Genomic DNA, 17,520 nt, shown 5'->3' on the forward strand with positions numbered 1-17,520 from the left:
ATGTCTGCTTTCCGCTAAAGGGTATTCTGGTCATTTCATATTGCTACTAAATTTGACTGAAAGCTAACGCGTGTGATCAATATGACAGCTGACGCATTACTGATTTATCTGCGGTACTTCAGTATGACAGATAAGTCACTCTCTATCTCTATCTGTTCATCTTCTTTGTTTTTCTCTATCTAATTTGTATCTAATTTCAAAGTACAGAATTACATTTGCTATGCTTTTTCCTCTCTTCGGTGAGAATTCCACAACCTTTTTCTTCGCTGTAAGAAAGAATTGGTGTTTGGCTTGGATTTTTGTGGTTCATTAGTTGCTAAATTGACATAATCACATGGTTCACAGTCACCGCTGATCTTCGCTCAGAATTCCTTTGGCTTCTGCTTCTTCGTTGTAACAGAAAATTAGGGTTTTGTTTGGGGTTTTGTAGTTCAGTAGTTCCTCAATTGACATAATCATATGGCTGAAAGGTTAGTTTATTGTTCTATCTTTTTCCATTACATGTGATTGTGATTGTTTTATTTTTGGGGTCTTGCTGATTTGTTGCTCGAAATTAAATTGTAATTTTATGTTAGTTTTGTGAAATTCAAAAATACCTAGAAAAGAAATTGGGATTTCCTTCGACTATCTAACGTTTAGGCTCTTTATTGCTTTGGTAGCCACTTTGCTGCTATTCTGGAGATCATCCATTAATTGAAGTTCTCTGCACCTTCCTATTCAATATGGATTTTCCCAATAAGGAAAACTAACAAATACAGAGGGTGACAATTGGTTGTCCATTGAGTTGAGATTATGGGTTCAAAATTTAATATCAGTTGAAATTTTGGTGGTATTTGGGACCACGCATAGGGGTTTAAACCAGCAATGTTCAATGATATTTTTTATGTACTAATATGTAAACTTTTTTTTATGGATAATCTAAAAAATAAGTCTTTCTTATGTATAAGAGGAAAGGGTATTGATATGCTTCCTCTGAGATTTCTCTAACAAGCAAAGTTTTGTTTAGTTTATAAAAAGATTAGTGAGAAAGCTGAGATTTTAATAATTTGGAGGTCATTATGAGCTCATTGTATTTTTTTATTGTTATCAAGAAATGTGAATATGAGCTCATTGTCTTTTTTGATAAAAAAAATGTGAATTCTGAGCTAAGCTATATTCACTATTAGATTTGACAATCTATCCGGCGATAGAAATGTGATGTTTAATTGTTAGCATGTAGGAAAGAGCTCATATGGAGAAATTAGGTAAATACACACATACAGAGAGAGAGACTTGGTCATCTTTAATCTTTTGGGCACTCCCACAATTTTAGCGTATATTTAACTGGAAGGCTACAATGTTACCATCTTTCAATAAACTTTGACAAGAACTAACTTGAAACATGAAGTCATGGAAAATCTTCATAGTTTTTCTTTTTCCTAAGAAGGTAACATGAATGTTCATGGCTTATTTGTGGAACTGATTATAAAATTGTAACGCTATGTGTATTAGCATATAACTAATAAACACTTCTATAGCAAATCTACTATAACTTGTTGTTATGCATATCATTTGACTTCTAATTTTCTTGCATAAATTGTAGATATTGAACTAATTGATAGACTTCAATCAGTCCTACAGTTGCTTACATGATTTTTTTAACAAAAGTACAGGGTATACAAAAATAATGTACCTCTTCATCATCTCTGTTCTCACTTCTCTCATACCTTAAAGAAAAGGAAGATAAAGGCTGAAGAGTTATTAAAAAGGTGGAAACAAAAGTAGAAAGCACTAATGAAACTATGTGAAAATAAGATCTGCCCTAAGCTTAGTCGCCCATAGTCTTCAAGATTGAGCATTACCAAAGAATGTAATTACCAAAGTAGTTCATAGAAACCATGCAATTACCAAAGCAGTTCATAGAAACCATACATGATAGTTCAAGTGATAAACTGCATTCCAGTTACCATGAAATTTTTTATTGGAAATTCATATTCCACTTGCATCATAAGAACAATGGATACATCGGGAATTGCTGTCACCTTTTTATTGCATATTTGAACTTGGAAGCATAAATATATTTAAACAACTTGACTTTGGGTTACCCAAAAAATATTTTGAATATGGTATCTCGAAAGTGGTTATCAAAGTATTCAATCTTCATGTGAAATTAAATATAATTACATATGCATCTCGGTGAGTGATTATAAACATAATTTGAATGGGCAACATGTAGCTTATCTTATAACACTATATATATGACATGTCAGAAGAAAAGAGGATACTTTACAGTTATTCAGCAAAACAAGTTTAACTAATCATCTCATTGTTGATTTTCCAAGACATCACTGAAACGGCGAATCTATCTATGAAGCTCTATTTAGAATTTATTTATTTGCGTACTTTGTTGATGCAGTTGTTGAAGTGCATTATCTACTACACTCTATGACGAACTATTGTTGTTCATGTGGTAGATTTTGTATCTCTTTTCAGTTGGTAATAAGTTTTGTTAAGGCCAATCAATTCTTGGTAAAAAATTAAAAAAAAATGCAATAGTTTGTATTTTCTGCATTTTGACCTTTTAACAGCTCTGTTTCACTGTTTGGTTTATTTGATTTATTAGTTCACAGTAATTCTTTGCAGCATTTGGCAGTAGCTGCTTAAAATGATTTTAAAGTTCTTATGAACCATCATATTGCCTTATCTTGAGCAAGTGCAAGTTTCTGTCCCTCTTAATTTGTTCAAGCACTTTTGCCTACAAATTTTACTTATTGTTGACACTAAATCACACTAGATTAAAATCTTTTTCGGAAAACCATAGAGTTTTTTGTTTCATTAGAGGGGCACTTAATTCTCACTATCTGGGAAGAAGATAACATCATCTAGATTAAATGACATCTCTTTTGCTTAAATTTTTCTTCGATCGCATTTGAAATCGCATAATATAAAATATTGCATTTTTGGTATAATACACACACTACTTTTCGTATACTTCTTTTAAAAAACCCTATTTCCTTTTGGCATGAATGCTAGCTGATCTAATTAACTTCGAATTTGTACTGATCTCTCCCCCTATTACAAGATATTTCCATTGATAAACTTGTGATGCATAACAATGAAGTTTTTTAAAATAGGTTTTTTTTTGGGCTTCTCTAATGTGTTCCCTTTTCTTGCACATCTAAAGGTACAACTTTCCTATGGCAAGAAATACTGAAGCTACTGCCAACGAGTCCAAAAATGAATCTAAGGTAAAAAAATTCTACTTTTCCCTAACGATAAAATTTGTTTTGTTGATTCATGATTTATTTTCGAGATTGTGGTTTCTAATTTTTTATTTGGATTTAGTTTGGAATGATAAACTAATGATCTTGTGTATGTTTGTAATGAAGATTTGGAGGGATAGACCTATATCTATTTTGGAACTTGTATTTTCAAAGGCTGTATTTGACAAAATATTGGTTATATTAGTTTACCATTGCTCTGTGCTCTGAGCCCCAGATATATGTATCTTGAGAATCTAAATTTTCCAAGGCAGTGAAATAATTGTTAAAAGTTAATTCCTGAGTTAGCAGTTGAAAGGTCTACAAAAGAAAATGAGAAAGAATGAAGTTTCTTCTTTTCATTCTCTTGAGGCAACTAATAGTGCAGCTACAACAGAGATTCTTTTTCATGTTTTCAATAATTTCCTCTAATCAACTTAAAACTATTTGAAATTTGACAATAGTTTGTATTTCTTCCAGTGGTGTAACAGCTTTAATACGTTTAGTAATTTGACTATTTTTTTAATAAGTTACCAATAAATATTTATAAGCTTCGTCTATCATTGTGCTCTTCTTTCTATTGTACACTAAAACCATAGTCAATGTTCAAAGTTTCTGCCATATACAAAAACTAATTCTATAATAAGAAACAATTATAGTATTAATTCGTTTGCTTTCCAGCGTTACCACTATTGAATTCTTTGTATTGGTCACCATCTTATTTGCCTAGAATAGCAAATACACACTTTGAACTGTAACTCTCTGTATCTGTTTGTAGAACATTTCATATATAGAAATCGTTGTTACTGCAGATTTGATGTTAAAGTTTTATAGATTACTTGAACTGCAGATGTCAACTGTTAAAAAGCATTTACCGTCAGCTTGTTGTGCGCAGAAAAGGAAGCAACAGTGCTCAACAGAAATCGTCTCTAAAATTAATCGTAGAAGACGTGATCTATACAAGCAGTTATCAGTTGATAAAAAAGAATTGCTTTTAACACGCCGGCGATCAAAAAAACTTGAATTAAAAAAGGGTTCGACTGCGCTGCTTGAATATACCAAACAAGCTGCTGGGTTTGAGCTGCATACAGAAAAAAATCTGACGATAGTCGAGGCACCATGCATTGCTGGGAAAGGTTAGAAACCGAAAAAGATTTATTCGAACAAAAGACACATCTACATATACACTATTTGTAGACAGAAATATATGCATGTATATATGTGTTCTTCGTCGTGATTGTACTTAAATACAATTTGCTCTTACTAAACATATTTAGATTTCCATATTAGCAGGTATATCTTCAGCTGTGGGGGCAGTAGTTGATTGTCACAAAGGAAAAAATATTGCTGATCACTTCTCCATTTTTGAACATGGTAAGTGAGTGAAAATATGTTTTTTTGTAGCTTGACTGTACTCCCTTTTAATATACTAATTAGAATTATTTGTATGTTAGGTTCGACCTCTGGTGCACCCTGTGACCGACATCATGTAGAGACGTCTACTGACATAAACAAAGGTTTGTCTCAATTTAATCTAGGTTTATCTCAATTTAATCTTATAACACCACCTGCTGCCTCTCTCTTCTCAACACTAATAGGATATATTGTTGCAACTAATATACACAGGTTCTAAATAAAAAATAATAAGTTGGAACTGGAACATTAGAGAACTACCCACTGATGCAACCATTTTAAAAACTGTACCAGATTGTAAATATTGTGGAGCAAAAATATTTGAATATGAGCTGCCGGCATTTTGTTGTAGCAATGGTTCAGTTAAGTTGACGTCACATGAAATGCCTAATGAACTCTTGAATTTATATTTAGGCAATACCGAAGAATTTGAACACTTCCGTACCTACCTTAGATTATACAACAATATGTTTGCATTTACTTCCCTTGGGGTGCACTATGACAAAGTACTAGCAAAAAGAAACCAAGGAATTTATACATTTAGAGTACAAGGTCAAATGTATCACTTTATAAATGATTTAATTCCAACAAATCGGCGACCAAGAAATTTACAGTTGTATTTTTACGATGAGAATGCAGAAATATTAAAACGAATGGCTTCGTCGGATATACTTCGACAATCAATTGTTCAGAATCAAATGAACATACGAAAGATAAATCCTTATTGTATCTTCTTGAAATCTCTAATACATATTCCAGAATTATCAAACTTTTATATTGCATTGAGATGTGGCTCTGGCTTAGATCAATGAGTATATAACCTGCCAACTGTGTCAGAAGTAGCAGCATTATGGCTAGAACAAGAAATGAGCAATAATAGTTTTACACCCCATATTCGAATTTATACTCACAGTAACAAAAACCAATTAGTAAATTACTATTATGGTTGCTCTGATCCTTTGCAATATCCACTTTTATTTCCTTATGGTCAAAACGGCTGGCATTGCGGTATTCCAAAAATCGTACAACCTAGAATTAAATTGAGAAAGCGAGCTTACTATGAGACTGAGCAGCTTCCGAGTGTCTCTAACATGTGTTCAATTGATGGACTACTTGATATGGAAGCGGATGTTCTGCAAAAGGGGAAACGAAAAAGAAATAATGTTTCTTGTCGTGAATACTACTGTTACAAACTCCAGATGAGAGACAATGAGGAAAACGGAGTTTTACATTCTGGTAGATTATTTCAACAATATTCAGTTGATGAATTCATAAAAGTAGAAACTCAAAGATTAGATTTTGCCTCATTTAACCAAGATTTATTTCGAATTGATGTACTACAAGGACTTTTAGATATCTTGAGACTTGGCGAAAGAGAAGCTTCTAAGATAGGAAAACAAAACTTTCTTCCAACAAGTTTTACGGGTGGTCCGAGAGATATGCGTCAACGTTATATGGATGCTATTGCGTTAGTACAGCATTTTGGAAAGCCTGATATATTTCTGACCATAAAATGTAATCCCTCTTGGCTTGAAATAAAGGAACATTTGCTCCCAACAGACGAAACTCAAAATAGGCCTAATTTAATTAGTCGAGTATTCAGAGCAAAGGTAGAAGAGATGAAAACAGATATATTAAAAAGAAGCATATTTGGAAAAGTTGCCTCCTTTGTGTACAGTTTAGAATTTCAAAAATCCGGTCTTCCACATGCCCATTTTCTTGTTATACTTACTGATGACTACAAATTATTAACGCCCGAGGCTTATGACAAATTTGTTTGTGCTAAGTTGCCTGACCCTGATACATACTCATACTTACATAAGCTTGTCGTTAAACACATGATGCATGGGCCTTGTGGTCATTTAAATCCCACAAATTTATGTATGAAAAGAAATGAGTGCAAATTTAAGTACCCCAAGAGTTTCGTTGATAAGACGACGAAAGGAAAGAACTCATACCCAATTTATAGAAGACGAAATACTGGTAAATCTGTGAAAGTTAGAAAACAATTTCTTGATAACTCATGGGTTGTTCCCTACACAACCCCTATCTGCTATGTAAATACAATTGCCATATAAATGTAGAAGTTTGCTCCGATATTAAAGTTGTGAAATATATATACAAATATATCTGTAAAGGACATGATAAGATATCATTTGGCTTACACGAAGATAACACAAGTATACAAATAGATGAGATAAAAGAGTATCAATCTGCTAGATGGGTGTCACCTTCAGAAGCTATGTGGCGCTTATTTGCGTTTCCTATTAGTGAAATAACTCCGAGTGGTTACCACCTCCCATTACATCTTGATGGACTACAATTTGTCTCTTTTAAAAAAACGACACAATAGATAGTATCGTGAAAAATCCTATGATCAAGAAGACGATGCTGACAGAATTCTTTTTGATGAATGAAACAAACAAAGATGCTAAAGAGTTTAAATTAATGTATAAAGATTTTCCACAACACTTCGTATGGTCATCTAGCTATAAAATGTGGACTCAACGACAACAAGGTCACGTTATTGGCCGGGTTGTAACATGTCATCCAACAGAGGGAGAAAGATATTACCTTAGATTATTACTAATGAATGTGAGAGCACCAAAATCATACAAAGATCTTCTAACGGTAAATGAAATATGCTGCGACACATTTAGAGAATCTGCAGAAAAAAAAGGGTTGTTACATTGTGATAACAACTTGATTGAATGTATGTTAGAGGCTGCATGTTATCAAATGCCTTATAGTTTAAGACGTTTATTTGCTACATTATTAGTATACTGTAGCCCTGACAATCCAAGAGAACTACGGGAACAGTTTGAAGATTCAATGTCCGAAGATTTTAAAATCCTAGCCAATATACAGCAAAAGATATCCACATCGCTGTTCTGAATCACATCAATGATATACTACATTCTATGGGTCGTGATATTAATGAATTCAATCTTGTTTCAGAAAATATTACATCTTCGAAAATGGCAAATGAAGCGAAGGAAGCATATTTCGAAAGAAACATCATTGTGGGTAACGAAGATTTGTTGTTACATAGAAAATTAAATACATAACAGAAAATAGCATACGACATAATCTTGCAAAGAGTATTTGTCAATGAATCAAGAGCATTTTTCATTGATGGTCCTGGAGGAAGTGGTAAGACGTTTTTATGCTGTGCCTTATTAGCAACTGTGAGATCTAAAGGATTTGTAGCATTAGCAACAACAACTTCTGGAGTTGCAGCTTCGATCCTTCCAGGAGGACGAACAGTTCATTTACGTTTTAAATTTCCGATTAATATCGATGAAAAATTTTCTTGCAATATTAGCAAGCAAAGCTCATTGGCATCTTTGATTCGTGATGCAAAATTGATTGTGTGGGATGAAGTATCAATGGCAAAAAAGAACATGATTGAAGCTTTAGATTCTCTCTTGAAAGATATAATGAACACAAATGTGCTTTTCGGCGGAAAAGTTGTTGTGTTTGGAGAGGATTTTAGACAAACTCTTCCTGTGGTTCGAAGTGGAAAAAAGGAAGATTTCATTCGAGAAAGCATATTGAACTTCGAAATATGGAACGAACTTGAAAAATTGCAATTATCAGAGAATATGCGTGCCAAAACTGATCCCTCTTTTTGTGAATATTTGATGCGAATTGGAAATGGAAAAGAAAAAAAAAACATGGATAATAAAATAGAAATTCCAAAGTCTTTCATTGTTCCTTATATTACTGAAAAAGAATCTTTGGGTCTTTTATTTAACATAATATATCCTAATTTGCACATGTCTCTTCACAATTCTTCTTTTTTAACTTCGCGCGTTATTTTGACAACAAAAAATGACTTTGTTGATGAAATAAATGATAGACTTATAGCTCAATTCCCTAAAGAAGCTAAAACATTTATTGCAATGGATGAAACTGTTAAACCAAATGATCAGAGCCAGTTTGAGGGTTTTTTACATTTATTGAACCCTGCTGGTTTGCCTCCTTACAAATTAATCTTGAAGGAAAATTGTCCTGTCATGTTGCTGCGAAATTTAAATCCTTGTGAGGGTTTATGCAATGGTACACGACTGATATGCTGTGATTTTAAGAGTCGTGTTATATGTGCTAAAATTGCAAGTGGTGATTTTAAAGATACGCATGTATTTATTCCCAGAATACCATTGTTATCTTCAGATGATGAGAAGCTACCAATCCCATTTAAAAGAACTCAATTTCCAATACGCTTGTGTTTTGCAATGACGATAAATAAAGCGCAAGGGCAAATATTAAATTATGTTGGTATTTATTTGCGTGAGCCAGTATTTTCTCATGGCCAGCTATATGTTGCTTTATCCAGAGCAAAGAGTTCAAGTTGTATTAAAATATTAATCCGACCACCAACCGTAGATAACGATGATGACCATTCTACATATAACATAGTGTATGACGAAATCATTCAAAAAGCACTTCTATAAGTCTGTAGCTTTCTTCTTTATATTCCTGGTTTAACCTTATATTCTTTATTTCAATAATTTTCTTGAGACTTGAGATAGTTTCTCTGCAATTTACTATGTGCTAAATAAGAGTTGACTTGTGTATCTACAAATCCTTCCTAAACTTTTACTCATCTGATATAGTTTTTGGATGCCAAATATACAAATCAGAATATTTACATTGTGAAACTTTCCAAGACCAATAAGTCAAAGCATTCATCTTTACAAATCTATAAATACAATAGCAACTTGCATATTTATGTGATTTTTTTCCAACTCTGTGAAGCTGACCTGACTGACATTTACATCAAAAAAAAATATATATTTTTAACTCCGCCTGTGTTCAAATTATATTGTAACACAGCCGGTCCCAAGCCCGGATAAAGGAGGACGGTCTATTGTATATTGGTAATAACAATTGTATCTTATTTCTTCATTTGAATGTACTTACTGATTTCCTCTTATAAATTTTTATACATCACTATTCAATATGTTGGCGAAAAAAAATTTGTTGTTCGTTTAAGAAACAAAATGAGAAATAAATTAAAAATTTATTCATCTTCTATTTTGATGTCTTTATATTCCTTTACTGCTTACTGATACGTATAATCTGTGTTGCAGGTATTTTAAAAAGATCTTCTAAAGTAAAATGTTTTCACAAGTTGGTACTAAAAGGTACTGTCACACTAACCAAATTTTGATATAGTAATTTCATTTTCTACCTTAGAGATTGTTTCATTATTTGATTTTATATGGATATCTTTGCATATTTCAATGATGTGATTAGTTTTACTACTGGAAGTTGTCCAATTAATCTTCTTTAATGTCTTTATTATATTCATTCAACTATTATGAATACATACAAATAATTGACATCATATATATTTGACAGAAACTAAATGACCCAGTATTATTTGTTGCGTCATAATACACGAGTTAATGCACAACTGTCGAATTGGTCTGGCAACAAAGGATTGCTTTTGAAAATATTTACATAGCTGCTGCAGGGGGCTGTTATGGAATTAAACAACCCTCAGGTTTCCTCTTTCTCCTGAAACGTCTGTGCTAATTTTGATTGCTCAAGAAATTGAAATCATAGCCCTCTTCAACCTTGGTGTGAATAATAACAAGTATGTTCTCTTGTGGGTGATTATATTATGGTAGTAGAATCGCAAATCAGTTTTCCGTAAGCACCTCTAACTAACGAAGATAGACAACACTGATTTTGTCCAGCCGTCAAATAATCTATGCCTTTATGATGAACTTCTTGCATTGGCACCCCATAAGTCAAATAGCTTTGAATTTCTTGCCATCTTTCATTGGTCTTCAAATGACTGCATCTTTCTAGAGAAAATTTCTATGTTTTTCACAAGTCATTCATCTCCAAATTTCACCTTATAAAACAAAATAGGTATCATTTGTTTTATGGTACTTACTCGCTTTGTTCTTGAACTGTCTGGTCATGCTACATGGTTTGGTAATATTCTTCTCTATTGAGTTGTAGCTTGTAGGTGGGATATTCATATAGACTGGCTTCAGTAATTAAGGTGAATTTTTAATTTTACTTCACTTATGTGTAGCACAGGTTGATTTCAGACAGCTACAATCTTGATTTTGTCGAGCGAAAATCATTTAAAGTGCACGAAATTAGCTTTAACAAAGTCATGTGCTTGTTCACTCGACAAAATCATATAGAGTGCACGATTCTGTCACAAAATGAGCATTTCTCTTCTGTTTTTCTACTGATTCCTTTGACTCTGTCTCTTCTATATCCGATGGTCATATTTCTTCTTTTTAAAAATTTTCATCTTTCTCAATTTGTGTCTCTCTATTTGGTTTTTTCTTACTCTACTTCTTAAGATTTGATCCCTGCATTTTGGAAGTAATTACTTCTCTTTCTTCCTGTGTTGCTTCTGGGTTTAAATAGGTCTAAGGAATCACCAATTGCTTTCTAGGTTTTAATTGTTTTTCTTTGGCAGCTTCACTTTCAGTTTGCCTGTTATGTGTTTGTGAAATTGCATGTCACAAAGGGAAAAGAAAAGAGTAATTCAAAGTTGAGAGAATTGCATGAAAACGAAATTACAGAGCTGAATTAAATTGAATTGAAAAAATGTTGTTTTCTTGACAATTTAGTTATTCGTAACTCAGCTAATGCATCATCTTCTAGGGCTAGCAGTATTTTTACGAAGCAGGATTCTCCTGTTATAAGAGGGCTCGTTGCTTTGTTGTGAAACAGGTTAGGTAATTTTGTTGTCACATATAAATAGTATAGAATTATATTACTTGGAAAGAAATAATGAAAAATAAAAAAGTGGTGAAAGCTTTTTAAGCATTATTGTATCAAACAGGAATTGAAAAGGAACTTTAGTTAATTGTGTCCTGAAGAAGCCCCTGATTTGAATGTCGCCTTTAACCCCCCTTTCTTAAATATTGAGTTTTTTTTTCCTAAAAACAGTTCATGTGATTTTTCTTACATTTTACTACTGATGAGAAATTTGAGAAATAGAAGTAGCTATAAGTTTATGTTAGTTGACCTTTTTCTTGCACTTGTACTGTTATAGCTATATGCTCATGTATCCTCATTCTAAATGTCTTAAATGTTGAGTGGCTTCATATACTTCATCCTTATTATAGGATTCGTCTGAAGTTGTGAGATTAACTCTTTGATAGGAAACATCTATTATCTAGCAATGGCTATATGTTTATACCATATATAATGTGATACGACAGAAAATTAGGAAAAGAGATTGGTTCAGATTAATTATTTTGCTTATATGCTTTGTGGACATAACCTTGAAGCCTATCGTTTTTACTTGCATATTCTACATTTTTATGTACGCACAGACAAGCTTTGAGTCTTATGGGACATCTATTGGAGACAGAAGGAAAATTGAGGGATGGTTCTAAGGACGACCTCTTTCCCAGAACAAGAAAGAGAGGAAGAAAGTGACAGAAGTGGGTATATTGAAGAAGGATCCTGACCAACTAAAATATCAGATTCAGAAACTAGAAGTGATGGGTAAGTTGTTCCACATATAATTCTTTTCTTTGGATAAGTTGCTACATTTGAACTCTGTGATACTTCTTCTTATATAATTGAATAAAGTGCTCTATTTTTAGATCATTTGTAATTGAATAAAATGCTCTTGTGCTTAAAATTTCTCTTGACGTTGATCTCTAGAAATTGTTTTGAGTGACATTGAAGAAAGACTGAGAATTATAAAGCAATGCCTATTCATCACGTTCAGTAAAGTAAAAGCAATAAGGAGAGGAAGGGCAGAAGTAGGAAATAATCTGAAGTGGATTAATTAAAGCTCGAAGAATTACTTTACAAAAATTCATGAGTAAACTGAAGAGTGGCTACTACCAGTAAATCAGTAATATAACAATAGACCTGTTGTCATCTTGAGTTAATTGGTTTAAATTTTCACATAGCTTTTAGTTGTCTCATAGTTTTTTAGTTGTGGTTTGTTAATTAAACTGTAAAATTTAAAACTTTATACCTGATGGGAGTGGTGTAGTGCAGGCTATTTCTGGAGAACTTTATTTCTGATATTTTGCTCTATTCCTTTCTTTAACATATTTACTTTGTTGGTCCACTTCTCCTTTATATGTCGCTTGTTTCTTAAAGAAAGAAACAATACATACTTCTATGAACCTCGATGCTAATTCATAGGCACAACTGTGCTATTGCTTCCTCTTAAGACTACAAAAGGAACTTCATTGGTTAGATTTCTCCAAGAGCATTGTGGAAGTTGTATCACAAGATGAATGACATTCTTTTGAAAAAGAGTGGCCAATTTCTTTTTAAGAAAGCACCAACATTTTAAGTGGAATTTATGGCTGGGCACACTATTAGGATACAACGCTGCATCGATATGTATCTTAAAACAGCGGCGCGTGTCCCGCCTTTTCTCAGGTATGCTTAGCCATCCCTCTGCTTTTGTGGTTATTATGGATTCTCTCTTCACTCTATTTTACCCTGTTTCAAATCGTCCTCAGGTTATTAGCTCATTCATATTTATTGGGAGAGAATGAATTGTGCTTCCGGGGTGAGTTTAGTTCATACTAATTCGATTCCATATATTTTCCTTTTGGTTTTCTGCTGCGTTTGATTTATGTAATAGTGAAGTTTTATACTTTAAAACCTCATAGCATAATGATAATTCCCTTTAAAAAGATTTGTGCTTTTGCCGATTAAATTTTAGAATAAAAAGGGTTCGGCAGCATGTTTTAGGCAATTTACCTGTAGTTCAGCAGCTGCTCTAATAAAATACATCTTTTCCCTGAACCAAATAATTTAACATGCTAATTATAAAGTCATTTATACCTATTTGGCACTTTCTGTTTCAGTAATTGTTACTGCTGATGGTTTAGGTGCACTATTTGATGGAGAATTTGTGATGTTTGTAGCAAAAGTACTCAAGTAAGAACTCTAAGAGGCAACAGCTGAGAAAACGATGATTTTGGTCAATTCGATAATTTTCTACGTAGAAAACTACTTGGTTCTTCGTGAAATAAGAAAGCCTGTGAAAAAATGAATTATGGTTTCTCTGATGTCTAGAGTTATTAGTTAGCTCTGCCCTGCCCTACTATTATATCCTTTGTTGCTCACATTATTGGTAGCGGATTTTCTCATTTATGTTTCTTCTGACATATTGCTCCAGTGCCGTCCACACCACTTTTGATTTTTTTCCTATGTTTTATCCCTTCTTTCAGTATTTGCTGCTCAAGATGATTATGCTAACTCGCCAATCTAAAGGTGCTTAAACAGTTTCATCTATGGCACAACATAAATTATCATTTGGAGTCGAGATATCCATCAGTTCAACAACACAACCATGAAGGTAAGTGTCCCTGTTAGAAGTTAGAATTGTATACTCATGCTTTCTAACTTTTGAGAGGGTTATAATTTCTTCATTAGTTTAAACGAGGAATTTTTCTCTGTTCTTCCCTTGAACAAATAATTTTGTTAAAAACAAGGTTTGGTTTCGACCATATAACCATTAGTAAATATGGCCCTTCTAGATTACATCTCATCAGACAAATTGAAGTATGTTTGGATCTCGATGACCACCTTGATGACATCAGCAAGTAAGAGTGTTATAATATAATCGGACTGAACTCTCTAATATCCCCATTCTTTCTAAAAGTCACATGCTTTTCTGCTTTTGCTCATCTATTGATAGGGACTGGGTGAATATAATGCTCTTCAATTGAACTTTCTGTGTGGAATTGGCTATTGTCCTGTTGGTGCCCTCTCATGGGAGGTGAAAACAACTTCAGGAAAACTGGTGCTCATTTCAAGACTTCTCACATGGACATATCTGCTATCTCACCTTAGACCAAGTATTAGGTGATTAAAACCCAAATATTTTTATTTCTTACATTCTTTTTCTTTTCTTAACATTTGAATATTCACATTCTTGGTATATAGATTGTGGTTTGTGATTCTGCTGGTGTTGTGACAACATTTTATGTAAGCTTACAAAACTTTGTGCATAAAATAAAATATTAATACATATAAATGGGTGTAATGGGGATTTTAATTTGCATTGGGTGCAGATGTGCTCGGAAGTTGATGCAGCGCCGTTGAGAGATGAGATAGATTTTGAATTCTTGGGAAACAGAATAGGATTGCTTTATCTTATTCAAAAGCTAGAGCCCTATTTTTGTAGACATGATCAAATTAATAAAACAAATCATGTTGTATCCTCTTTTATCTTCTATTTGCTGTTGTATTGGTTTACATTTATGGTTCAGTATACAAGACTAGACACTTGTGCTATTTTTGCCTCAATTATTTCAAAGCTTCAAGATTGCAGTTTCAACTTAGGATAAAATTTGGCAGTGAATTGACCATTACTTTAGACTTTAAATTGTTAGAGCATAAGCAAGATCATGTGGTTATAATCTTTACTACAAATGAAGAGAACTTTAGACTGCAAATTGTTGGGCCCATGCGAAGCATGGGCAAGATCATCTAGTATATTCATAGCCCGTTTGGCCAAGCTGTAAAAATTAGTTTATTTTGAGTTGTGTTTTTTTCTCAAAAGTACTTTTGGTGAGAAACAGTTTGTGTTTGATTAATTAGTTTGAAAATCAGTTCTGAGCAGCAATAGTGTTTGGCCAAGCTTTAAAAAACTGCTTCTAAGTGTATTTTTCTCAAAAGTGCTTTTGGAGAGAAACTACTTTTTTCTGCTTCTCCGAAACTGCTTCTGCTTCTCCTCAAAAACACAATTTTTCCTTCCAGAAACTTGGCTAAACACCTCAATTTTTGATCAAAAGTGCTTTTGGCAAAAAAAAAAACACTTTTGGCCAAAAATAAACTCGGCCAGTGGGAGAAAGTGATTGATCAGTATTGTGTTGGAACAATGAACCAGTGGGACCTGATAGAATTAATACTTATTTGATTTTTATCACATGGACTTAAATTTTCATGTTTCAAATTTTAAGGCAGACGTCGATTTTTTTATTTTTTATTTTTAAGGAAGACGAATGAAGCGATCCAAATATATTGAGTCTAAGATAATAGGTGTAAATTAAAATGGATAATGCACATTTAAGTCATTAAATCAACTTTTTTTTGTTTTACTATTTTAAGTGCAAATATTGTCGTCATTTAAACTAAGTGCCAAAGAAACTTTATCTGAATTCTTTTTCTTACATTATTCTGTCCCTCTAGTAGTACGCACCAGAGTTTTTTTTCTCTAGTGAAAATTGGGAATTGCAATGAAAACATTTGCCGCAAAGTAACGGCCAATGCAGCTATGAAGGTAAAAAGAGTGGGAGAGAACAAAATATGCATGCTCAAAAAGATTTCCTTTTCTTGGGATAATTGCTTATAAGTTTACCTCATTGCTTGTTCCATTTTCAGAGAAGAGAAAATTACCACACTTGTTAGATACTTAGATGTATGAGATTAATATATGAGAAATACATGTTATTCTTTTTTATTTAAATATTTATCACCTTTTTTTGGTTTTCCACCCGGTGTCCGGTATCCACATTGGGATCAGAGACGGATTCATGATTTAAACTCTATGAGTTCAACTTTTAAGATTTTTAATATTGAATCCATAATATTTTTAATGTTATGGGTTCTAATCTATTATTTTTGCAATTTTAATGAATTTTTACATATAAATTTTTACTCCGCATCAAAAGTTATGGGTTTAATTGAACCCGTAACTATCACAATGCATCCGCCTCTAATTGGGGCCCGAGCCCGACTAAATCCGGATTCGCTCCGGAAAGTCCTACATTAGAGGTAAAGCGCTCTCTAACAAAGACGACTCCATACCTAGAGACTCGAACCCGAGACATCTAGTAAAGGACGAACGAGTACCGCTCCACCACAACCCTTATCACTTAACTATGAGTGTTGTTGGAAAAAAACGATCGTGTATACGAAGAAAAGAAACACGCAACTTAAAAAGATGCATTACTGCTACCTATCCACATCTGTAGTTCTAGACATTTTAACACACTTCTGATAATGATTCTCATGTATGTTCTACTAATCGTTTACAGTAACTCAAATGAATGAGAAATATTAACTTCAACAGAACTGCTCCAAAGAATATAGTTAGAAATCAGATCTTTGTTCAGATGCTAATTGGGCCAAAGCCATGGGCCAAAGCCCTCAATCTAGAAAACTTTAAGAAATGACTATTGTTTGGAGGCTTATTGCTCGTCGTAGCTATAATTTAGCTAATCCGTAGCTACTATTGTTTGTCATAGGATGTATGTCGATTTCAATTCAGTTGTTTATACTGTATTCAATTATGATGTATTTGCTCTTGTATATTTTATATTCTATTCAATGTATTGAATTCAGTAGTATTCAAACAATAAAAAATTAAGAAATAGGATGTATACTGCTCTATTCAATTCGATTGTATACATTGTATTCAATTTCAGCTATATTCATTCTTAACTATTTTACGTTGTATTTAATTTCATTGTATTCAATTTGATTGTATTCAAACAATAAAAATTACAAAAATAATGATATTCAGTTATATTCAATTTACTGTATTCAATTCACTACATTTAATTCGGCTGTATTCACATAAAAATTCAAAAAATACAAGGATCTGCCACAAAAATCCTTTTGAATACATAAATATAGGCGAAAATACAAAAAAACTAAGTTGTATTTGCATTGAAAAATACCGAATACACTCCATTTTGAGTTTATTTGTACAGAATACAATGTATTCGTATCATTGTATCTAACTCAATAGCAAAGAAGAGAAGAAAATTCCTCGAAGATGGCGTCTTCCGGCCGAGCAAGTCACCACCCTCTATCGTCTGCACACATCACCGCCCTTTGTCGTCTCCGCAAATCACAACCGTCGAACCAAAACCATCACCACCCACTACCAGAT

The 17,520-nt window shown here is 33.0% G+C and overlaps 1 protein-coding gene across 37 annotated transcripts; it reads left to right on the plus strand.

Moving 5' to 3' along the window:
• The first annotated feature begins 88 nt into the window (after nucleotides 1-88).
• On the plus strand, nucleotides 89-14,927 carry LOC107783644 (uncharacterized). Of its 37 annotated transcripts, none has more exons than XM_075218061.1 (16): nucleotides 89-470; nucleotides 3,164-3,227; nucleotides 4,090-4,375; nucleotides 4,533-4,613; nucleotides 4,694-4,756; nucleotides 9,749-9,802; nucleotides 10,020-10,164; nucleotides 11,295-11,363; nucleotides 11,972-12,146; nucleotides 12,833-13,046; nucleotides 13,130-13,179; nucleotides 13,847-13,974; nucleotides 14,156-14,221; nucleotides 14,317-14,483; nucleotides 14,565-14,606; nucleotides 14,693-14,927. In XM_075218061.1, exons 1-7 carry the CDS (start codon nucleotides 460-462, stop codon nucleotides 10,028-10,030), a joined length of 570 nt encoding a protein of 189 aa, XP_075074162.1. In that variant the 5' UTR covers nucleotides 89-459; the 3' UTR covers nucleotides 10,031-10,164; nucleotides 11,295-11,363; nucleotides 11,972-12,146; nucleotides 12,833-13,046; nucleotides 13,130-13,179; nucleotides 13,847-13,974; nucleotides 14,156-14,221; nucleotides 14,317-14,483; nucleotides 14,565-14,606; nucleotides 14,693-14,927. The 37 variants fall into 37 exon arrangements, with proteins under 37 accessions (XP_075074162.1, XP_075074160.1, XP_075074163.1 ...); XM_075218048.1 differs by having other exon boundaries at nucleotides 103-239; nucleotides 4,074-4,375; nucleotides 4,530-4,613; XM_075218075.1 differs by lacking the exon at nucleotides 11,295-11,363 and having other exon boundaries at nucleotides 102-239; nucleotides 346-470; nucleotides 4,135-4,375; nucleotides 11,972-13,046.
• The last annotated feature ends 2,593 nt before the right edge of the window (nucleotides 14,928-17,520 follow it).

The sequence above is a fragment of the Nicotiana tabacum genome, chromosome 7 (assembly GCF_000715075.1).
Source record: "Nicotiana tabacum cultivar K326 chromosome 7, ASM71507v2, whole genome shotgun sequence".
Taxonomy (NCBI): Eukaryota; Viridiplantae; Streptophyta; class Magnoliopsida; order Solanales; family Solanaceae; genus Nicotiana; species Nicotiana tabacum.